Source organism: Protopterus annectens, chromosome 5.part0 (genome assembly GCF_019279795.1).
Source record: "Protopterus annectens isolate FY-2018-M chromosome 5.part0, PAN1.0, whole genome shotgun sequence".
Taxonomy (NCBI): Eukaryota; Metazoa; Chordata; order Ceratodontiformes; family Protopteridae; genus Protopterus; species Protopterus annectens.
Genome location: NC_056735.1, coordinates 480,864,885 through 480,890,330, shown reverse-complemented (window position 1 = coordinate 480,890,330; position 25,446 = coordinate 480,864,885). Strand labels below are relative to the sequence as shown.

General features: G+C 40.8%; 1 protein-coding gene across 1 annotated transcript in view; it reads left to right on the top strand.

Moving 5' to 3' along the window:
* CFAP47 (cilia and flagella associated protein 47) overlaps positions 1–25,446 on the top strand; it is a 7,413,452-nt gene that overhangs the window by 3,856,295 nt on the left and 3,531,711 nt on the right. The window contains exon 38 of the mRNA XM_044071840.1: positions 10,055–10,143. Within this exon, the coding sequence (XP_043927775.1) occupies positions 10,055–10,143 (89 nt within the window). The remainder of the gene's footprint in view (positions 1–10,054; positions 10,144–25,446) is intronic.

Sequence of the window (25,446 nt, the reverse complement as noted above, 5' to 3'; positions counted from 1 at the left end):
TGATTTGATCTCTAAGTGGCAGTGGAAGGAACCTTACACAGATGAGCCAATCACCAAAAGATCAGACCAGATTTTGGCACCACCAGCAGAAAAGGGTTTTTTGAGCAAGGGACTTCCTGTCGATGACATGGTCGTGGTGGCAGCTACCAAAAAAGCACAAACGGAGCAGAGTTCTTCTGTTCATCTCCTAACAGGAAGTCTAGGGTATTGGACAGATTTGGGAAGCATGTGTATACTTCAGCAACATTTACATTCAGACCACTGAATTATTCGGCACACTTCATCACACTTCATGAGATTATAGAGGGATCTGATTAAAGAACTTTCAAATTCCCCATCAGGGACCAGTACTCCTGTAGCCTCGCAGTTGAGTACCCTGGAATTGATCACTAACTCGTCCATGAGGCTTATCTCCCATGTGGCTTAAGGTACCTCAAGGGTGGCAGGTTCAGGCATTTCTATTAGGAGACACACCTGGATGCAATTATGTGACTTTGCAGAGCCCCTCAAGTCTTCTTTCGTCAATGCTCCTTTTGACAGGAGCTCTTTGTTCAGCCATAAAGTTAAGGACATGCTCTCCATGTGCAAGCAAGGTGGCAAGACCCTCTCTGCAGTGGGCATATGCTTTTTGACCCCATCAAAGGACCTTTTCCAGGAATCAATGAGGAGATTGGAAAATGTGGTTCAGGAAGTCCCAGGGTCCTTTCCAAGATCCACATAGAGTTAGTTCCCCCAGAGGTGGAAGGGGGGGGGCGACTTGAATGGAAGACACCACCACGTGGGAGAGGAGGCCCACAGAACCAGGGGTCCAGAGATTCTTTCTCTGAAAGACCCTACAAGTGCTCCTGAAAAGAAGTCCAATTGTCTGCCTCTGGAGGCAGTTGGGGTCATTTATCCCTGCACTAGAGAGCCTGGCTAGTACAAAAGATATTTGGGTGCAGAGGATTATTTACAGAGGTTATATAATTCCCTTTTTCCTACCACCTCCACCTGTATGCATAATTCCTAATGTTCCACCCAGTCAGAGGAAAGCAGCAGTAGAAATACAAAAGCTGCTAGAAAAAAAGTCATCCAAGAGGTCCCACCAAACTAGATAGAATCCAGAACTTACTCAAGATTCTTTTTAGTGCCAAAGAAAACAGGGGACTGTTCACTGATTTTGGATTTCAGCAGTCTGAACAAATCAGTTCAGCACATCAAGGTCTGGATGGTCACAGTTTAGTCCATTCTGCCCTTTTTGTGCAAGGATGACTGGATGTGCTTAATAGATCTTTAGGATACATACTATCATATAAAACTGAACAGACAATCCAGAAGGTATTTACTCTTTCAGCTGGGAGCCAGTCATTACCACTTCAGAACACTGCCCTGTAGCCTCACCACAGCCCCCAGCATGTTCACAAAATGCAAGACATTAGTAGCAGCTCCATTTAGACTGCAGGGATTCTGAATGCTTCTGTACTTGGATGACTGGCTTATTACTGCCCCAACCAGGCATCTACTGAAAAGAGCTCGAGACCAGGTACTCTAAACTTGCTCCATTTCAGGGGTCACCATAAATTAGAACATATCTCCACTAGAACTGACTCAGACATTGGAGTTCATAGGAGCAATTTTCAACACAAGGTCAGTGACAGCTTTGCTTCCTCTCTCTGAAGAGTACAAGCTATCAGATTCCAGGTAAGAAAGATTATTCACAATTCCACAATCTCATCCAGATTGATCCTACAAGCCTTGGGATCAGTGTCTATAGCTATAGTTCTAGTTCTCTTGGCAAGATTTCACGTGAGAATTCTTCAGTGGATGTTAGCGACACAATGGTCTATTTTTTTCAGCAACATGTGTCGAGAAGCTCTAAGAATGTGACAGTGGGCGATCTCATCCAACTGATTTCTGATAGCAATGCACATTCCAGGGAAGTCCAGCATCATAGCAGACAGACTGAGCATGTCCATCCTACTATCTTAAGAGTGGTCTCTCAACATAAATGTAGCAGAAGTCATTTTTCACCAGTGGGGTCAGTCTTGCTGCAACCTTTTTGCATCTCCCCTAAGCAACAAGAGAAGCAGCTTTTGTACCATAATCCCTCCACCAGGGGAATCACTGAGAGATGCTGTAATACATGATTGGCCTCCCAGTCTCCTCTGTGTGTAGCCTCCAACTCGCTTGATCCCCAAATCTCTGAAGAAAGTTTTCCAGTAGAAGAACAAAGTCACCCTCATTGCACCATACTGGCCTCGACAGATTTGTTTCCTCTTTCCTTGGCCTCATCTAGTGTACCAACCTTGTATTCTGCATCTGATTCAAGACCTCCTGTCACCCTATGGACATGATTCACCTGAATATCTCAAACCTAAAGCTGACAGCTTGGTTTCTCCACTTCCACTGATAGCCAGACAACATATGCTGTCTTCCCCGGTCCATCATATACTTCAGTCTTCTCACAAAGCTTCTGCCAGAAAACTTTATGGAAGTAAATGGGAAAGGTTTGTTTTTTGGGCACATCAGATACATATTGACCCTTTTTTCAGCTCCTGTAAATAGCGTCCTTGAATTTTTGGCAACAGTTTTCAGTGAAGGTGTTATCTCCTCAGCTTTAGAGTTAGAGTTCAACTAGCTGCCATCTCTAATTTTCACATAGGAATTGAGTTCTCCACCCTGGCTTCATCAAAACTTTGCAAGGCCTTCTTGAAAGGTACCCTTCTTTTGAGACCTTCCTATAAGGATCCAACTCCTCCATGGGACTTAAATTTAGTACTGCAGGCCTTAATTCATTCCCCATTTGAAACAGCAGCAAAATGTGATCTTGAAGTTTCTGACCTGGAAGTCTATATTTTTGGTAGCTATCACCTCTGCTAGAAGGATGTCAGAACTCCAAGCATTATCTTCTAAACCTCCCTACTTGATTTGTCATAGGGATAGAGTGATATTACAAACCAATCCTTCTTTCCTTCCTAAAGTAGTGTCAGAAACCAATCCATTAATCTGCCAGTTTTTTTTTCCAAATTTTACCAGCAAAGATGAATATATATTGCACTTATTGGACGTTCATAGACAATTATGTTTCTATTTCCTTTGCAGATTCTAAATTGGGTAAGCCAGATACAAAAGTAACTCTGGCTAGTTGGCTTACGGATTGTAGACCATTTGTCTACAACAAGCTGTGTCTGTCCTTACCAAAACCTTTAAGAGCCCATTCAACCAGGTCCATGGCAACATCTTCAGTATTTTTATTTAGGGTTTCCATGGATGACATGTGTGGCTGCAACTTGGAATAATCTTCATACCTTTATTACTCATTGCAAATTGAATCTGGTCTCAAGGGGAAGAGCAGCCTTTGGCTCAAGTGTGCTGAGCCTTCCTTAGAATTCACCCTGGAATTTAGATAACTGGGGACTCTGTGTCCCAAATGTTGAGGAATGGATAAAAATTGACAACATCAGGGAAAGAAGTTATGTACTCACCATAACATTCCATCTTTGTTGTCCATTTTCATTCTTCTTCACATCCCATCCCACCAACCCCCTACCATTTTGAATAATGACTTCTGGAAGAGTGAGAGCTTATAAGGACACCACTTTTCCTTGCGTTGAGCCCCAGATATTTGTTTCTTCTACCGGGATATTAATAATATTATTTCTTGGGTTATGTAAACCAGCAAACAGGACCTGAGGTATGTTAGAGGATAGGGCATTGTGGGTAAGGGAGGAGCTCAAGCGTTTGCTAGTGCCCACAAGCTAAATTAATGGCTGAGTTAGATCTGAGGGTCAAATCCGAACCCAGCTGTTGAGGAAGAATTAAAATGGACAACACAGACGGAACTTTATGGTGAGTACATAACTTCTTTTTTTTTCTTAAAACCAGATTACAAAGTAGAAGCTTCAAGTGAGTCTTTCTTTTGCCATTGATGTGTATTCCCTCTACGGCTAATGCAAACACTAAAAATACTTAACACACAAAACAGAAACTAAGTTGCAACTATTTAAGCAAAAAGTTCCTCAACCTTTCAATGGATAAATGCATTAAGAGCTTTAACTAAAAGAATTTCAGGACATTCTGTATGAAAATGTAATTCTTATCGATGTTTGGCTCTTGGGACATGAAAAGCATAAACAAGAACCCTGTGAGACATTTCTTTAAATAAGACATACCCCTCAACTGTCACTGATTTTATCTCATATTTTTCCCTCTACCTTTTCAAATTTTTAAATTTTCTGGTAAATCATGGAGGATTACATTTTGTCAGTAATGTCAAGTATTAAAGTTGCATACTTATTATTATTCAGAAAAATGCACATTGATACAAAACTTGTTGATGTGTTGTCAATCTTTTCTTTTATCTCACTGATGGGGTCGGATCCATCTCAGCCTTTACATAAGCTCGAGGTCTGCAGCAAAGCTTGTGGGAATTTTTCCGTATCCATAATGCAACTGTTTTATAACCTCAGATCTTGTTTGCTGCACAAAGAGGTTCCTGTTAGCTAAGCTGTGGGCTAAGTATTGCTAATTACGTACTATTTCACCTTATGTATATTATTATTATTTTCTCCTGTTTGTTTCCCTTTGAATCTCTCTGATAGTGTGACTCTACCCTACCCTGTTTAAGCTACAGACCCATTTAAGTTAGAGGGTAATTTTCCTCCATCTCTTTTAGTTTGAGGACATTTTTCTTTGCCATTCCTTTCCTTCTATAATCGTCCATTTTAGTTAGTGGACAGTTTTCTCCCCTTTTCTTTCCTTCCTCTAATCGTCTGTTTAAGTTAGAGGACGACTTTCATTTAGTGTTTAAAAAAAAAAGGTATTTTTCTCTTATCCATCCCTATTCCTTCCTATTCCCTTTTACTCAATATTTTGTGTGTGTGTGTGTGTGTGTGTGTGTGTGTGTGTGTGTGTGTGTGTGTGTGTGTGTGTGTGTGTCTGTGTGATTATGTCTCAGAAACCAGAGGAGAAACCATTACGTTTCAAAAAATTAGAAAAATGCAGAAAGAAGATGCCCCTTAGCGATTCTCGCATTCTCTGTGTTTATTGCTTGGGGGCTCTTCACCTACAAGAGAATTGCTCCATATGTCATGGATTTAACCAAAGAGCACTTATGGAGTATAAAAACAAGTTGATTTTAAAGGGTTTACTAAAAACCCCCTTTTCAGCGACTTGTTTATTTAGCATCTTCAAAATCCCAGGAGAAGACTTCCAAGAGGGCATCTTAGGTTCCAAAAGATTCTTCGGAGGCAAGACCCAAAACTCCTCAACTCTCTACTCCTCCAGCATCCTTGGAGAAGACAGTCAGCACTGGATCCAAGACTACACTGAAGCCAACAGATCCTACGGCTCCGACATAATCTATTCTGACACATACTCCACATCAGAGCCGATCACTTTCATTTGAGCCGGTGACTTCACAGATCCCCTCACCATTATTGACTAAGTCTAGATCGCCATCTCTTTCTACTAGCCTACCAAGAGCTTATCAACCATTACTAATTCTTGTATTCTTCACTTTAAACATACTAATTACTTACAATGTCATGTAACTTCTATCTACTTGTATATTCTCTGCTTTCTTATCTTCCCTCTAGACTTAATATCTGACATAGAATCTACAGCTGCTCCACACTCAAACTGATGGATCCTGCTTGATTTTCCTGATATTTTATTATTGTTTGAACTTGCTTATTTTTGCATTGTTTGAATTTGCTTGCATATTGTCTTTTTATTTAATTTTATTCCAAAATGTTTGTATTGTAGCAAGTTGTACCATTTTTATTGCCAAATTTTGTATTGTAGTGATTTTTGTAAATATTGTATCTACCTTGTTGTAGCTACATTTGTACTGTAATTACTTTGTTGTTTTATGTATTGGAGCTTTTCTTCCCGGGCCTCCACTGAAAATGGGCTATCTTCAGCCCAGTGGACATTCCCAGTAAACAAATGTCAATAAATAAAGAAAGAAAAAGATGGATAGGGTTATGCAGAGGTTGCTGAAGACTCCGGCCCTGGGCAAACTTCTGTTGGATCCGAGCCCAAAGGAATCATGTCAGACACAATCAACCTCTATAGTTACTGTTCCTCATCCTATTCATACCTTGTATTTGGAGCTGGAAGATTCTGATCTCCAGATTGTGTTGGCTCCAGGACCATTGATTTCCTCAGAGCAGAAATTCACCCTGAGCATTTCCCTCCATTAGGAGCAGTATGCCTCCAGGAGCTGACACTCACCAGTCGGATTTTCTGAACCAGCTTGGATCTCTCCAGATCTGAATCTGCCTCTCAGGGCTTTGATATGGGTGAGTTCTGCTCCTACCATAGCCTCTGAGCTTCTTTTGCCAGTTCTGGGGGTACCTTCAGCTCTGACAACCTCTTTGCTGGATACAGGGGAGTCCTCGGGGTGGGGGCAGTCTGCCTTCAAGGTTATGAGGAGGGTGCTGACTCCTACCAAGTCTAAGGCACATCCTTCATCGGATCTTCCTCCCTCTATGGGCCAGTTGTCTTCGTCCTCTCAGGTAACCCTTCCACAGGATTGCAAAGACCCCAGGCCTCAGGTTGTCCACCAAGAGACACCCCCCCTTCTGAAATCTCCTCAGAGCATCCCACTGCGGAGGTCCCTTAGAAGAGGACCTACAAGAAGAAATACCTTGCCTCCCCAGAGGAGTCTATCACATCAGACACTGACCTCTATGAGGCAGAAGGGTCCCCAAGGTCACCTCCTGATGATATCTCCTTTGGAGACATCCTAAAATTATTAAAACAGAGAAGTGACTGGCAGTCCAACCCCCCCCCCCCGCCTTCTGCGGAGGAGTCAGTTTGAAAGCCTTTGGGTCTCACCGTTCCTCCTCTTGGATGACTCTCCCTTCCGATGAGATTATAGATTTAATCTCTAGGAAGGCCTGGAAGACCACAAATTCCATAGAGCCTACTCCTGGAAGGCCAAATAAGTTCATTATGGCACCTAAAGATAATGGGTTTCTTACTAAAGGAGTTGCAGTTGATGCCATGGTTGTGGCGGCGGCGGCTACTAAAAAAGACCTATCTGAGACCAATTCCTCTATCTATTCTCCTAATAAAGACTCTAGGACTATGGATAGATATTGGAAGCAAGTGTTTTCGTCAGCGACCTTTGCTCTTCAGTCCCTGAACTACCTTACCCATTTCACTAGGCTACAGAGAGAGGTAAAGGAACTCACAGACTCCCTCCAAGGAGTTGTAGCTGATGTAGTAGCAGATAAAGTTAATGCTCAGCTTGCCACCCTCAATTCTGTAGTAAACTCTTTCATGAAGCTCATAACCTATGCTGCAGATGGAATGAGTAGAGCAGCGGGTTCAGGTATTGCTCTTTGGAGACAGGCCTGGATGCGAATTTGTGACTTCGTGGAGCCCTTCAAGTCTACCTTCATTAACGCCCCTTTTGATGGCTCCTCTCATTTTGGGTCAAAAGTAAAAGAAACGCTCGCCAGGTGTGAACAAAAAGGCAAGACCTTGTCTGCTGTTGGAGTACATTTTTCTGTGCCCACCAGACCTTTTCCAAATGGTCAGAGGAGTAGTGGGAAAATGTGGTTCAGAAAATCCCACAGGTCTTTCCATGACACACAAGGTGAGAGTTCCCCCGGGGCAGAGGTGGGAAAAATAATGCTAGATACTGATGTCGCAGCAGAGGGGGTCCGCATAACCAGGGCTCCAGAGAACCTTTCTTTGGAGGGCCTTATCAGTGCTCCTGAAGGAGTGCCTGATTTCTCACCTCTGGAGGCAGTCGGGGGTCATTTGTCTCTACACCAAGAAACCTGGCAAAGCATCACAAATGACAGATGGGTACAGACTATAATATCTAGGGAAATGTCATTCCCTTGACCTGTCCTCCTCCTATAAACACCTTAGTTCCTGATGTTCCACCCAGCCAAAAGGAACAGGCAACCATAAAAATTCAAAAGTTGCTAAACAAGAATCATCCAACAAGTCCTCGCAGACAGTATATATATATATATATATATATATATATATATATATATATATATCTATATATATATATATATATATATATATGTGTGTGTGTGTGTTTGTGTATATATATATATATATATATATATATATATATATATATATATATATGTGTGTGTGTGTGTGTGTGTGTGTGTGTGTGTGTGTGTGTGTGTGTGTGTGTAGGGTCTATGTTAAATCATCTGTGCCCCCCACACCCCCCTACTTATATATACCAACTTTGAGATCGCACTACAGTCATGAAAACGGCAAAGTAATGAAAGCAGCCAAGCGATTTCATTTCCAGGGAAAATAATATGCTTATATGCTGTTCTGCTATTTTGCCTTTTCGTGCTTTCAGGTTTGATCAAGACACATTTGAAAAATGTGTCTTCAATCATTTAATAGGAACACATATATGTATATGTGTGTGTATACATAGACACACACGCGCACACACACACACACACACACATATATATATATATATATATATATATATATATATATATATATATATATAGGTTCACTACACATTACCGAAAACCCACAATACCAACGCCCATACACCCGAGACCAAATACTCGAAAGACTACAAGACCGATGGACCACAAGCACGAAATTCAAAATCGCGAACATTTGAAACACATACAGTACACACATACACAAACACACAGCTTCCCCCCACTATCAAACGAATAAACTTACTCTATATTTAAGATGGGGGGGGCAAGCCCCCCTGCAACCCCCCACACCCCCTACTTTAATATTTTAACTCCGAGATCGCACACACACACACAAGACAAACTCACACCCACACATTACAGTCCCTCACACACACACCACAGTCACAACATACACTAAAGCCCCTCACAAACACACTTACACACACATACTTACCTGAACCGCAACACCAGAAGCGCTAACTCAAAATATCCAAACATTGGGATTATGAAATTTGCGCTTCTGGTCTTGCGATCATCTGGTCTTTCAGTGTTCTGGTCTCGGGATTCCGAGCTTCAGTAATATGGGCGTTCGGTCTTCCGTAGTGAACGGATATATATATATATATATATATATATATATATATATATATATATATATATATAAAAGAGAGAGACACACACACACACACACACACACACACACACACACAACTTACAGTAGAGTGCTGTGCTAGCAATTAAAATCTTTTTTTCATCCTGGATTCCTTGTTTCATCCCTTCCCATATCATTAACCTTTTCTTTCCCACATTTATCTACAGTATGCTCTAGAACATTTGATTGTTTGCTAATCAGCATGAAAACTGGTTGATAGACAAGATCTGACTGTGTATATGAGGCTAGCCACTGCTTCGTTTGACTTAAATTTCATTATTAAGAAATGAAAGCATTAAGCTAAATAGTAAAGCTCACAGGACATAAGGGGTAGTTAGTAGTCCATGCTGACCTATTGATAGCCAGCCCACAGGAAAAAGAAAAACATGTCTTTTGATGTATCTTTTAGTTTATTGTGTCAGCAATAGTTTGGTGACTGAACTGTATATCTTAGTTCATTTTCATTTTAATTTATTTTAACAAAATGTATTGCATATATTACCTAAAAGGTGGGTAGTAGTTGGCTTATATTTGTCTTTACTAATCAATTCTTTCTTTTAATTATTCATCAGCAAAGGGTCATTCCAGAGATATGTTTTTCATCAAAGACCATCTATACTGCAGTGGCCAGTTAACTGGAAGTTTTTGTGTCTTTCATTACAGAGCATGCTATAAGGCAAAGTTGACATGAGTTTTAGTTATAATGTTGGTGTGATACAGAGTAGGGGCAAATGGAAAGGTTTTAGTTATGCTTGAAATACCCTTTATCCTAATTTTGCATGCATGTTGTCTGTTGCAAATGTGTCATTTCTTTATCTTGTAAGTTGATGATGATTTGTCTATTAATCATTAGTTCTGTGCTTTAAATTAATGATAACCTACACTTTTCAAACGGTAAACTATGAGTTAAAGTCAAATAAAATGGTAGCATATAAATGTGCCATAATTATGTTATATTACATTTTTGTAATTTCTTTCTGTGCTGTAGAATACCAGTAAATGTGAATCCCCATGCTATGCATTTAAGAAAATGCAGTTAGCTATTACAAATCCATTCAGCCGAGGAGGAGATTTTCGGTAAGTTGAAGACTACAAACGTCTGTGAGAATTAAGTTGTTATACTGTGTATAGTTACATTTAATAGAATTTCTTCACAACCTCCATGATATACATGTTTTTATGGAAATAAACTTTGTTTCCCTTGCCCTAAATCTGAGACGTTCTATAAATCTGGAAATTAGAACAACATGCATTGATATTGATAGCATTGAATAAACAGGCCTTTAATCTACTGACTTAGGTTCATAGGTTGGTACTAGGCTATTGGCCCTAGTGACTGTACAAGCCTAGCCATAATAATTCCCTGTTGTTTCTATCAGAATATTACTTCCCTGGACCCCTGTCTAGCAGAGCAACTGATGTGATCCCTGGGGTAAATTGTCTATCTCCCATCCAATCATCGAGGTTCTTTATGAAGAGGGCCAAGGAGGCGCTCTGCTTGACATGTATGGTCAGTCTATTTCAGAGTATGGGCAGTCTCTGGGTCAGGAACCTATCTCTCCAGCATGTCTTTTTCATTGTGATGACAAGGTTTAGGTTCCTGGAGCGTGTGGCCCTGAGAGATTGGGATTTCTTTAAGTGTAGCATGTCCAACAGCTGTGTTTGACATGGCCTTGTATGTTAAGCAGAGATCGCCTTTGAGTAGACGATATGCGACTGAGTATAGCTGGAGTTTTTTAAGTCGGTCAGCATATGGCATCTGCTTTAGACCTGTGATCCTTTTAGTGAGGTACTTCTGTCAAGTCTTGGTTACTTGGTTGCAATTACTGCTTTTTATTTCCAGCAGAATATTTAAGCAAGAGCATTAGTACTGCTGTAACATTAAATGATAGGATAAGAACTCCCTAAATTTCTGAAGCTGTGCAGTTATTAAAAAAACTTTAAACACAACTTGCAAAAGTTTGTTTTTGATGATTGGTGCGATGCCCGTGCACTGTCCCAACAACCAAGGAGCCTCAATCCTCACCACTAACACCAGTAAGGGATATCCACATTGGGAAGGATAATAAGTACACACACAGTAAAGTACAAGTTCCCTTAAGAGCACACAGAGATCACAGTCAGTCTGGGGCTGGTTTCTCCCTTTCTGTCCAGATCCCAATAAGACTCCCCACTGGTACAGCTATAGAGTCCAGATCTCAGCCTAGTGGTCAAGCTAAAACCTCCAGCACCTTCTCTATCCAACCAGTGCTTTGTGTTCCTACCCAAGTAGCTGACACACACACACACACACACACACACACACACATGCTTTGAAATATGAGTTATATATAAACACAGAGACAATCCTGGAGAAGGCTGGCACAGGTTTCCCAGCTATGCCCCTTCTGCCCAAACTGTACAGTAGTACCACTTGTCACCAACCACTAATAAGGCCCTTGTCAAAGGGTGTCCAATTATTACTGTGCAATATTATTATCCAAATAGTTAGTGTGACAAACAGCAAGGCTTATCTGGAGTGGCTTGGACAGTATCACTATATACATGCATTGTACTCTAGAGCTTAAGTTATCTCTACATAAAACAGCCACAGTTGAAAGGTTTAAAAATGTTTAATAATTAATAAGAACACAAGACAATACTTCTTACTACACAGTACTTATCAAGAGTTCAGATATCACAGAGAAATGCTTAAATAATACAGTAGAAAAGTTCTGACATCAATGCAGAAAACAGCTAGACTAGACTTCCTATTTCCTATCTATATCTTAGAGCAAACACAGTTCTAAAATAAACTTGCATATAGAGCAAGGCAGTGCTGGTGATGTCAGTTCTGAAAACAAATGCAAAATGCTCCGATTCTCTCTCTGTCTGTCCTTAAATTGTTAACACAGTACCACCAACTCATTTCAGATTACATCATTATTCTCTGTTTCCCAGGCTAACAGAAACTCTGAGTTTAAGAGCCCTTTTGATCTTGCAGCTAGTCAGGAAGCCAGAGCAATAAAATACATTACATATGTAAATTCTATCCATTAGCTCTGGTCTCAAAACAATATGAAGAATTCCTTCATTCAGACATCTCAGCTCTGAGTTTTGAGATCAAACAGTTATACAATGCGTGACTTATCAGCTTTCCTCCAGCACAGTGCAGTGTGGTTACATTTTTGAAGTTCAACACTTACCATAATTTTCTTACATTTAAGAGAACAAGCATGTGGCTTACATTAATATTTACAAAATCCTATCTAGCTAGGCTGGCAGCCTTCACATATCTTCCCCTTGGAGAACTCAAGCTAGTTTTTCAAGTGACCCTCAAGAAACATTGCTTGAGAGGGTTAGGTCTGAGTTTACCTTACCCCACTCCCTGTCTTGAGAGCCCATCTGTGTTGGCATTGCTAATCCCACCACGGTGCCACACTGACATATATGCTTGCAACCCTAGACTCCATCTTAGCAACTTGGCATTTTGCTGGCTGGCTCTGTGAAACCATGTTAATGGATTGTGGTCTGTAACTACAGTGAATTTACTTCCATACAGATAAGGCTGAGGTTTCTGCAGTGCCCACACTATGGCTAGACATTCCTTTTCTACAACTGCATGGCATTCCTCCCTGGGTTGGAGCCTATGACTGAGATAAACCACTGGGTGCTCTTCTCCCTCTGAAGAAATCTGGCTAAGTACAGCCCCCACCCCATAGTTTGAAGCATCCACCTGCACAACAAATTCTTTACTGTAATCTGGACTGGCTAACACAGAGGGTCCTCCCAAAACTTCTTTAAGCTTCTGGAATGCCTGCTCACATGCTGTGGTCCACACTACCTTATCTGACCTGTTTTTCCTTGTCAGGTCCATGAGAGGAGCAGCTATGGTACTATAACTGGGGACAAACTTTCTGTAGTACCCTGCTGTCCCTAAGAATGCCCTCACCTGCCTTTTGTAGCTGCTTTCAGGTGCAGGCCATGCCTGAATGGCTTCTACTTTGGCAGGTTCTTGCCTGATCTTACCACTTCCCACTCTGTGTCCCATGTAGGAGACCACTGCCATACCCACTTGACATTTGCTGGGTTTAATGGTTAACCCTGCCGTCTGTAGTCTGCCCAGCACCTCCCTGACATGCTGAAGGTGCTCTTGCCAGGAATGGCTGTAGACAGCAATATCTAGGTAAGCAAGGGCAAACCCTCCTGCTCCTGCTAGGATAGTATCTACCAGCCTCTGGAAAGTTGCTGAAGCAGTTTCCATCCCAAAAGGCATCTTTGTGTACTCATACAAGCCAAAAGGAGTCACTAAGGCTGACCTCTCTCTAGCACTGGGAGTCAAGGGCACCTGCCAGTAACCCTTGGTAAGATCAGTGGTTGTAAGATACTTAGCCCCACCCAGCTGCTCTAGGTCCTCATCTGTCCTAGGCATGGGATAAGCATCTGACTCTGTGTGACTATTTAATTTCCTGTAGTCAACACAGAACCTGGTGCTACCATCTTTCTTTGCACCAGCACCACTGAGGAGGCCCAGGGACTGTTGGACTATTGAATTACCCCTAGTTCCATAATTTCCCGTATCTCCTCCCTCAGAGTCTGTTTGACTCTCTCAAGCACCCTGTAAGGGCCCTGCCTAATATGCCTTTGGGGTCCTGTATCCACCTGGTGCTGCACCAGGTGGGTGCACCCTGATTTCCCAGTGAACATGTCCCCAAACTCCTGTAATACTGCTTGGATTTCTCGAACCTTTGTCGGAGATAGCTGCTGGGACATTGCTACCCTTTCCACTGAGGTGTCAGTCTGAGCCTCACTGAGGAGATCAGTCACCAGATCTCCCTCAGACTCCTCCTGCAAGCCACTGCAAATGCTCAGCACAAGGGCCTAGCTGTCATGGTAAGGTTTCATCATGTTAATATGGTACAATTTGTGCCCCTGCCTCCTGCCTTGCAGTTCCACCATGTAGGTAACATCACTTACTTTTCTTACCACCTTGTAGGGTCCCTCCCAAGCTGCTTGCAGCTTGTTGTATCTGACAGGAATGAGAACCATTACCTGCTGCCCTACAGTATACTCTCTAGCTTGAGCATTCCTGTCATACCATACCTTTTTCTGTTGTTGGGCTTCTGTCAGGTTCTCCTGGGCCAAACCCATGAGTTCCCTGAACCTTGCCCTGATGTTTAGGACATATGCCACAATAGACTCCCTGTAAAGTTTACACTTACCTTCCCGCTTATCACAAATTAAATCTAGAGGTCCCCTCACCCTATGCCCATACAACAACTCAAAGGGTGAAAAACATGTGGATTCCTGGGGAACCTCTTTGTAAGTAAATAACAGATGGGGCAAATATTTTTCCCACTCACTCTTAAACTGGTCTGTGAATGCCCGTAGCATGGATTTGAATGTAGAGTTTAACCTCTCAACAAGACCATTAGTCTGGTGATGGTAGGTGGTGGTCTTCAGGTGCTTCACCCAACAGTACTTCCACAGACAAATCAGGAGGTCTGACATGAAAATGACACCTCTGTCAGTCAGTATTTCTTTTGGGAAACCTACCCTGCCAAAAATCTTTAACAAAGCATTTGCCACCTTTTCTGCCTCAATAGAGGACAAAGCCACTGCCTCAGGGGTATCTGGTAGCATAATCTACTACCACTAGGATATACTATTTCCCCCTGTGGAACTTGGGGTACTCAGAGGCCTTGCAATAGACATAGCTGCCCTCTGAAATGCCTCCTCAGTCACAGGCAAAGGTATCAAAGGAGCCCTCACCTTGTCTCCTGCCTTGCCTACCTTTTGGCACTGCTCACAGGTCCTGCGGTACCCTGTTACATCTCTGGAAATTCCAGGCCAATAGAAGTTCTGCATAATACATCTCTTTGTACAGTTTATGCCCATATGACCTGCAAAGGGAATATCATGGTCTATGGCTAGAAGCACCAGACAGTTGGCTCTAGGCACTACCAACTGCTGTATTCTCTCACCTTCTAGCCCTCCCTCAGGGGTCCACTCTCTATACAGTAACCATATGTCCCAGTATACAGATTTCCCCTTTGCTTGAGAATCAGGTCCCTCACTAGCTACTTCTCCCAGGCCTTGCAATGTAGGATCTGAGAGCTGAGCCTGCATCAACTCTCTCTTTGTAACCCACCCCAGCTCCCCTTCCACAAGAAGTCTGGTATCCTCTGACAGCGGTGCCTCACAGTTAGCCTGGGTACTACTACTCACCTTTGCACTTGCAGTCCCTCTGTCCAAGGGAACATCAATACCCACAAGCAGCTGTGTCTCACCTTCAGTCTTATTGTTACAGGGTAGCTCGCTCCTTGAGGTAACCACATCACCAGACCTGGCTGCAAGTATGTGGTCTGTCTGGGTCTCCCCCAGGCTACCAGACTCACCTGCTTGTCTCCAAGCCTGACTGCAGGTAACAGCACAAGCAGATGGTACTGAACTATCAAAATAATTCCCTATCAGGACATCTGCAGGGATATCCTCAAACACACCTACTTGCTAGATTCCTTTTCCACCCTCCCAGTCAAGGTGAACCCTAGCCAAAGGTATTTGGAATGAAATCCCTCCTAAAGCTCTGACTGGAGTAGATCCCCCAGGCAAGTAGTGCTCCTCTGTAACCATTGCAGGCTTCACGATGGTTATGTCAAGAGGCTGTGTCTCTCTTAGGAATGGCCTCATTGCCATTCAGTATGATAGGATATAACCTCTTGGGGTAGTTTGATACCCTTGTTGTCTCAAAACAACTTATTGTTGGAACTTTGTCTTTCCCTTTTGTTCCCCACCTTGTCTCCATGGACATCTGTATGCTACATGGGCCCACTGGTTGCATTCAAAGCATTTAACCCTAGCTCCTGGATATATACCTGGACTAGTGGCTTCCCCTGCTACTGGCAGATTCTGTTGGGGCAGTTTGGGCTGCCCACCATGGGTTCCTTTAGACCCATGAGCAGTACTGGGGGTCCCTTTCCTGTGTAGGGATGCCCTGCTTGCTAGGTATAGGTCTCACTTCTTCCCCAACTCCTTTAAAGTATCACATTGTCTGTCAGCTAACCAGATCCTCATGTCCTCAGGCAAAGTGTTAAGGGCTTATTCCCTCACCAAAAGGTCTGCCAGCCCTTCAAAAGTGATGACCTGACATCCACTCACCCATCTATGTAAATAAGTGCTCAGTTCCGCAACATATTCACACACACTTTCACCTGCCTTGCATCTATGCTCACAAAACCTTTTCCTGTAAATTTCAGGTGTTAGCTTAAAACATTTTAACAAGCAATTCTTAGCAGTATAATCAAAACAGTCAACGTCAGACATTTTGGACAAAAATGGTTACAGCTTTACCATGGAGTAAGGGGGTCAGGAACCGTAACCAGACCTTTGGTCAACATCACACTGTTTACATACCCTCTCAAGCATATGAATGAAACTATCAATGTTATCCCCCTCTGTAAACTGCAGAAGAAATTTATTGACCTTTTGTGCTTCTGGGGTCTGGTTACTCCCTTCCCCATTACCTCCATGACTCTGGCAAAGCGTCAGCATCTACTTTTTGTGCTGCCTCTGCCACTCCTTTTCCACAACTTCCAGTTCCAAACGCCTGTCCTCCAACTCCAGTTTCTTTAGCTCCAGATGGATTTTTAAGTCCTTTGCACAAAGTGTGAGCTGTCCATTCCCTGAGTGTTGTACATCTCCACAGTCAGTCTGCTCGTCCTCTTGGTTGCTGTTTTTTGATGCAGCTGTGACCAAAGCTGCAATCATGTCTGCCTTAGATTTCCCTGCACCAGTCCTTTAGCGTGGCACATCTCAGCCAACTGGTTCCTTGTCAGCTTTCCATACTCATCTGCACACATGCTTGCCTGCTCTTTTTGACTAACTAAGCTCACAAAAGAAATAAAACAACAGTGATCTGAACTCTGAATATTCATTGCGTGGCTGATTTAGGGTACAAAAACACCTTCAGTGATCACTATACACAAGTTACAGGAATTCACTATCCACAACACTACAAGCCAATTGCCAACCAATTAATATGTTGTGTGGATATCCCACCACTGCCAAACAATTAATATGTGATGCCTGAGCAATGGCCCAGCAATCAAGGAGCCTCTGTCCTCACCACTAACACCAGTAAGGGGCGTCCACATTGGGAAGGATAACAAATACACACACAGTAAAGTACAATTTCCTTTAAGAGCACACAGAGATCACAGTCAGTCTGGGGCTGGTTTCTCCCTTTCTCTCCAGATCCCCAATATGACTCCCCACTGGCACAGTTATAGGGTCCAGATCTCAGGCTAGTGGTCAAGCTAAAACCTCCAGCACCCTCTCTGTCCAACCAGTGCTTTGTGTCCCTGCCTAAGTAGCTGACACACATACTTTGAGATATGAGTTATATACCAACACACAGACACTCCTGGGGAAGGCTGGCACAGGTTCTCCAGCTATGCCCCTTATGCCCAGACTATATGGTAGTACCACTTGCCACCAACCAATAATATCAGCTACTAAATAAGGCCCTTATCAAAGGGTGTCCAATTATTACTGTGCAATATTATTATCCAAATGCTAAGTGTGACGAACAGCAAGGCTTATTTGGAGTGGCTTGGACAGTATCACTATATACATGCAATGTACTCTAGAGCTTAAGTTATCTCTACATAAAGCAGCCACAGTTGAAAGGTTTAAAAATATTTAATAATAAGAACACAAGACAATCCTTCGTGCTATACAGTGCTAGTCAAAAGTTCAGAGACCACAGAGAAATGCTTAAAATAATACAGTAGAAAAGTTCTGACATCAATACAGAAAACAGCTAGACTAGACTTCCTATTTCCTATCTATATCTAAGTGCAAACACAGTTCTAAAATAAACTTTCATATAGAGTAAGGCAGTGCTGGTGATGTTGTCAGTTCTGAAAACAAATGCAAAATGCTCTGATTCTCTCTCTGTCTGTCCTTAAATTGATAACACAAGTACAACTGACTTATTTCAGGTTACATCATTATTGTTTCCCAGGCTAACAGAAACTCAAGGGTTTAACAGCCCTTTTGATCTTGCAGCTGGTCAGGAAGCCAGAGCAATAAAAGACATTATACATATAAATTCTAGCCATTAACTCTGGTCTCAAAACAATAGGAAGAAGTCCTTCATTCAGACATGGTGAAGAGTCAGCATCTATTTTCGTTCTGCCTCTCTGTCTCATATTGCCTACTTAGAGGCGATCTCTGCTTAACTTACAAAGCCATGTCTGACCCAGCTATATTAGAAATGCTACATCTAAAGAAATCCCAATCCCTCCGCACTACATGCTCCAGAGACCTCAACCTCATTACCACAATCAACAAAACAAGCTGGAGGGACAGGTTCATAACGCAGAGACTGCCCATGCTATGGAATAGACTTCCAATACATGTCAAGCAGAGCGCCTCACTGGTCTTCTTCAAAAGAAATCTTGATGAGTGGATGGGAAATAGAAAATTCACCCCGGGGATCACTCCAGTGGCTCTACTTGACAGAGGCACTGGGAAGTAAGGTCGGGTGGCACGATACCAGGGTAATCCTATGGGCTAGGCTTATAAAGGCTCCAGGGCCATTAGCCTAGTACACACCTATGAACCTATGAGCATCTTGGCTCCGAGTTTTGAGATCAAACAATTATACAATGCTTGACTTATCAGCTTTCCTCCAGCAGAGTGCATTGTGGTTACATTTTTGAAGTTCAACATTTACCATAATTTTCTTACATTTAAGGGGACAAGTACAGTATTCTATTTGCCCATATTTCATAATAACAAATCCATCTTTCTTGTTTCACACTTCACTTAACTTATAGTTTACATGCAGTTGCAGAAACCTTGTTGGTTGGTGTATAGGTTATGAATACTCAGCAGTGGGTATGATCAGCAATGGTTCACATTTGTTTTTTTATGTTTTGCATTATGGAAGGGTAGCTTTCCCCACCCTAATGTTTCATCAGTACTGTCCTCTATTTCATTAAGTCTGAATTGTTAAAGAGATTAATTCCATGTTATCTTCCAAATTGTGACTGCTGAAGTGACACCCTGACCTCATGTGCAAAATGGGAAAAAGGATTGAGGATGGATGGATGGATCTTCCAAGATGGATGGGAAAGTCTCAGCTGGGGAAAGCAAAATAAAAATCCATGACCGGCTTATTGCCAAAGTGGCAGAGCATCTCTGTGAGGTGTTGATGACTTGGGCTGCATTAATTACTCAGTTGCTGGAGTGTCTTTTGGGGGGGCGGGTTAGAGGTGAGTAGCTGACAGCCAGCTATAATATCTCTACTAGAAGAGTGAAGGGATAGCTAGGGTTAGCCTACCAGATGGAGGAGGCCAATGGTATGGTTTACACAATCATGCTGCAGAAAGAAGCAAGCATCTAGCACCAGAAGGCATGCTTTGCATCTGCTGAGAAAAGCAAGCACATCTTTGTAGCTGCTATGTGTTAGGCTGCTAACTGCCTTGACTCCAACCTTCTGCACAGGCTCAATCCCAGCAACCATATGCATCCCTCTTTTCTTCAAAGGGATGGATCCTTCTAGACAAGTGACCTGCTGACGTCTGGCTGCAGAAAAATCAAAGAATCAGCAGGTATGGCACACTAAAAATGAAGATCAATGGTTAAAAAGCCAGAGTAAAGTTAACAAAATGCATAAGTTGATATGTTTTTCTGTCACATACATAAACTTTAGTATTAATAACATACTTTTCCTTTGAAAGAGTAAATTATAGTTGTTAGTAATTATGTATAGATATTTTTATCCTCGTCTCTTGTATATCAGTATGGAACCCTGTGTCATTACCTGTTATAACTTGAGCATCTGTCAGTATCATAGCTGGAGCCAGTGTTGTCTTTTTTTATCTGCCTCAACATTATGTATATTGTTTACAACCTGATCTGAAGCTGGAAAGTTTCAAACCTTTGGATCAAAGGCTCGGGCTCCTCCCCTCTTCTCACAACCCCCCTCTGTCCTACTATTTCCTCAGATCTCATTTCCTGCTAATTCCTTTCAGATGCGATCTCAAGTCTCAGTGCTTTTTTGGTGTGTTTTTTTGAGATAAGTGAATTCTTTTTTCTTTGTTCTACCCAGATTAATATATTAACAATTTTTCTTGGATGGATATGCACTGAGATATGCTTGAATGTGGCTCGGATGCATGTTCAGAGAATGGCTAATGTTGTTATTTTCTCATTCGCAATGATGAAATAATATCTCTGAATGGTAATTTGTTGAATTGTAGCCATTCTTGGCATATAAACAGCAAATCCATCAAATATGTATTTCCTATGCATTGTTTATAAGGACATTTATCTTTTATATACCATCGTAATCATGATCTGATATGAGCACTAGAAGCGTGATTTATATATGTACTTTATTCATACACACTGAAAATCTTAGCTAAGAATTCCGCTAAGTGAATCAAGCAGTTCACAATCTTTTATTGGACAATTCTTAGTTCCATTGGCAGAGTGAATAAAATAATATTGAATATTTTATTGGCTTAAATGGAATTATTTCCATCCAATGATAAGTCTATAAACCTAATTTTATGATTGGGCATTGCCAACAAGGATGGGCAGTCACATTTTTTGATCATAATGGAAGATGGAGATGCCATGGATGTTTCCCATTAGTTCTTGTATGTCACTATCAGACCAGTAAGGATTCATTATTTTATTTTTATGGCATGCGTACCAGTTTAAGATCATTGGCTGATTGGGGATTATGATGATTTCTGATTGGTTGTTAGTGTCTTAAATATCAGACCAAGGCTTTGTTGATCATATCTAATGAAGGGTTGCAGAACCCGGAAGAGCTTATCTCATTTTTATTTCTATTTTGTTTTATGTCTTTGTTGTTTTATGGCCTTTTAATGATTAAAGTGGATGCTCAATATCTTCAGCCTGGTGACCACAGTGTTTTATTTGTATGTTTTATATATATAGCTAGATAGATTTTTTTCTAGTTTATTTGCAAACCATTTCAAGCATAGTGTCTGTTGTGCTGTTATCCTTAGTGGTAGTTATTTTGTGGTAGCATGGTTAGTTGCTTATTGTACCTTGCACTTATCTTATTGCTGTCCCCTGGCCATGTTCTACAATGCTTTGGAATTTAAAAAGTGTACCACTTGTAGTCACCCCCCCCCCCACCCAGACCCACAACCCGTGTGTGCATTTAGGGACTTTTCATCTTGATGAAGAATGTCAGTTATGTTCTGCCTTCAGACCAAGTGCCCTCTCAGATGGCTGATCTTAATAAGACACACAGGGGAACTGGCCTCTTCCCTCTTGGGTTCTTCCTCAGGAAAGAGAAACATTGCGGAGTCTAAGGGAGATAATCCAAAGGGAAAGGAGAAAGACCATCAAAAAAGGGAGAGGGAGAAATAAAAATTCAAAGATAAAGCAATTGTTGAGAGAAAGAATCGAGGAAAAGGTCTCTGGAATGTGCTACAGCAATGGGCCCAGCTCTGAAAATTTCCAGGCTGTCAGATCCAGTTCTCCTCTCTGAGCCAATTCAGATCTTGGCTTCCTTCCCCACCATTATCTATCAAACCTAGATTCTCTCTGAAGCCAACTGCCTCATGGCTTTTATTACCAATATTAAAAGAAAAGTCCTTCCACAGGGTCTCCAGGCCTCTGACAGCTTCCTGTCTCAGGTCCTTTTGGTTGTAATGGAGCATGCCTGAAGCTGATGTGGACAGGAAGTTCCCGAGGACTGAGATTCATATGGAGGTTGTCCTTGCACCTTCCACTCTGGGAGTGCCAGGACCCACCTCTGACACCCGTCATCTAGTTTCTCCTTCCTCGATCTGACCTTTAGATCCATTGGTTTTGGAACAGAACATTCCCTGCAGGATGCCTTTGTCGGAGCTGATAGTCTGGTTGTTTTCAACTCCAACAGTGTCCCTTACCCATTTGACTCCATTCAGATCTCTAGGGGTCACTGAGCTGAGAGGTTGGCACCAGTGCATGATGGTCAGGATCAATTCCAAGGCTGCTGAATCCATCCCTTTCACTTGGTGTAATGGCGGTTGACAGCATGTGTAATCCTGTAGCAGCACACTGTAATATTGTGCAACACATTAGAGTGAAATCTTTAATTGTGCACATATTTTCTGCTCAAACTTTTAATAGAGGGGGATTATTGAAAGTGCTTTGTTAGCTTTGGAAGTACAACTTATCCTTAAATATAAAACATTGTCAGAAATGGGTTGAATTTAACACTACAGTGGGTGGCGCTTCTGCAAAGCATTTTTATGTGGTCATTTATTTATTTAACACCTAACTTCATTTCATTGGAATGCTTCCAGTGTGATGTAATTTCTTAGTGATGAGTTCCTAGTGGATCATTGTTCACACCTGGTTGTGAGTTTGTATTTGATAATTCTTTATACCTGGTTATAAAACTAAATAATTTACTGTTTTACCAGGGCTCCCTCAGAATTCAAATGGCTGGAGCAAAATAAACTTCTTATAGAAGGTTACTTTGCTTTTTGATTTTTTCATGTCATTTTTTAATCCTGCTTACTTGTTTCACTTTGGCTCCATTTGAGAATCTGTAATTCTGTCTTCTCTGCAAATATTTGATTGTATTCTTATATTGTTTCTTGTTAGGTTTTTACTTGGATTCTGTTTTACACACAAACATATAAAGACCCCATGGCATATCTACACCCACTGCTGATTACCAGAAGTTTGGGTACAGTGCAGGGTATGTATATAAATATAGGCCTGCACAGTCTTCCATGATTCAGAAAGGTGTGACTCACAGTCTAACCCATGTATATCAGGCACATGTTTACATGCTACGTGTCAACCTTCCACACCTTTCTACTTAACAACCTGATGTTCATGTAAGGATGATGTGCTGCTCAGCATACCTACCTCAGCAACAACATCATCCACCAAATACAGAGAAATGCACAACATATACATTATAATTATAAGATATAACAATACATACCTTGGCATGTAAGCACATTGATACTACCTGAAAAATTATATGACGTCTTCTGTTGGTATCTTGCTGTTACTTGCATTTACATGCATGCATAACTATTTATTGTGACCAACTAGTCTTATTAATATATTGTACTAAGTACAATAAATACACAGACAACTGCTTAAGTTAATGCATTTTACTGTTACATTTTCCTTTTGGATTTACAAGCATGCAACACAGATGCTGTCAGCTCTCTATGGCAAATTCCCAAAGCTTGTTTATACATACTCATATTTATGCCAAAAAGTCTGATATTTTTCTCACAGTCCGATGTATAACAGTTCTTTCTTTGTATAACAGTTTTCCTTTGTTTTCTTGTCCTTGGTTCTTTGTAGTTTGATGATCCATGGAAACTCAGTCTTGCATTATCTGAAATGTGGTATTCCAGCACTATCTGAAGCTTGATGTTCTAACTTTATCTTGCTTGATGTTAGATCTCTTTACTTTGTTGATGTCCTTCCAGCTGCCATCTGCACAGTTATTTTTACAGACTTTGTTTTTCAATAACATGCCCCTTTACATGGATGCCAATATCTAATTAAGCTATGCCAGCACACTACTTCTTATTTTTCAGCATTTTATACTATTCCTAAATTAACCCTTTATATTTCATATCATTCTTGCAGCTTTTTATTCAAACTAATAATCATGCTAGCAACCGTTACTATTATTCTTTCAGGTCCCCCTTATTTTATTTATTTATTTATTTATTTTTTTTGGAAGAACGGACCAAACTTCAGTTAAAGAAAAGACTGCATTTGTTTTGTCAGCATTGCTATTTACAATATTTACCATGACTTGTTGAGTTATTGCAACTCTTTGTAACCTGCAGCATATAAAACAATTCCAAGCTGTCATTATTATTATGACCCCTAAAACTATCAACACAGGATATATTAACCAATTTAGCAATTTGGTCCCAGATGATGACCATCTTGTGAATGTGTCCCATGAATTATGGGCAGTGTCAGCTTCTGTTTTGTCTTTTACTATTAACACTTGGTTATTTGAAACCACACATGCAAACTGTGGTGTCACTTTAATAAACATTTTGAAATTTAAAGGCAATACTCTCCATTTATACTAAATTGTAATCTATCAAAGATACTTGTAATGACTTACTAAATAGTAGGATTCTAGTGTGCTTGTAAATGTACAATTTGTGAGATATCTTGTTCTACTAGTTTTTATACCAAGCTCTTTTAAAGCTGCATTTGATATCTTCAAAACTTGGAAATGTAATATTGAAGTGAAATATTGTTTTTTTTTGTATTGTTGTCCTATCATAGTACAAGTGGATTGATCTGTACGGCCTGTTACCCAAAGTATTTTAATCAATGGTCTTTTTTTTGTATTACTGTGTATACAAATAAACAGAGTATTGGTAGAAATCATACTCTTTTTTTTCCCCCTGTTGATTTTTGTGTTATTGTCTACACACTGTGACATTTTTGCATGATGTCTTTCCTTGTCAGAACTGTTACATTTTTGAGGTAATGTACAGCATCTAATAGAGATAGAGCTGTTTACTGAAATGTTTGTCAGTCTTTGATTCTTTATCTACTTTTATGTATGCCTGACCTTGTTCAGCTAACCATGCTGTTATATTTGTGTTAAATGTTATCCTCCCAAACGTACATGCTGTATACTTTTTACAACTGAAATTGTCTTGTGTTCTATTTTGTATAGCATTTTCTAAGTTTTACTTGTGAAATATTGTAATTCCCTCTCTTGATGTTCAGAATGATGCAAATGAAATGCAGATGTCTGTGTTGAATGCTGCGTGCCTTGTCTCACAGCTGCATTTTTATCTATAGTCCTTGAAGTATGTTCCAGACACTGAACATTCAGCTTCTCTCAAGCTGTACCAGAATATATGTATGCTAGCAAACAGAAATACATAACTAACTATATTATTTTTACATATATTATAGCAACAGATGTATATATGCATCTAACTAGCAAATAGATGTGCACATGCATTTATACATTTTAAATATATTTATCACTGTATACATTCCCTCTATTTTATTTTAAATCCAAAGCTGTCTATATTAGTATGTACTTTTTAGTCAAGTTATATTGCTATTAACTAGAAACACATTGGGAAACAATACCTTTAGTTTTCTTTTGATAACAAAGTGTTAAATTATCAACACAATGATGACAACCATTACTATTAGAACTGGATGAATTTGAATATGACTCTATACAAAGATGTCCTATACAGTAATTTATTGACAATGCTTGAGGATTTTATTGAAAGGCATTGCAGTCTTGTTTTTTTTTTTTTTTAAAACCCACATATGTCACAAATGTCAAGCTTTGACTTGTTACTCTATTCACATAAACCATTTGCTATATAC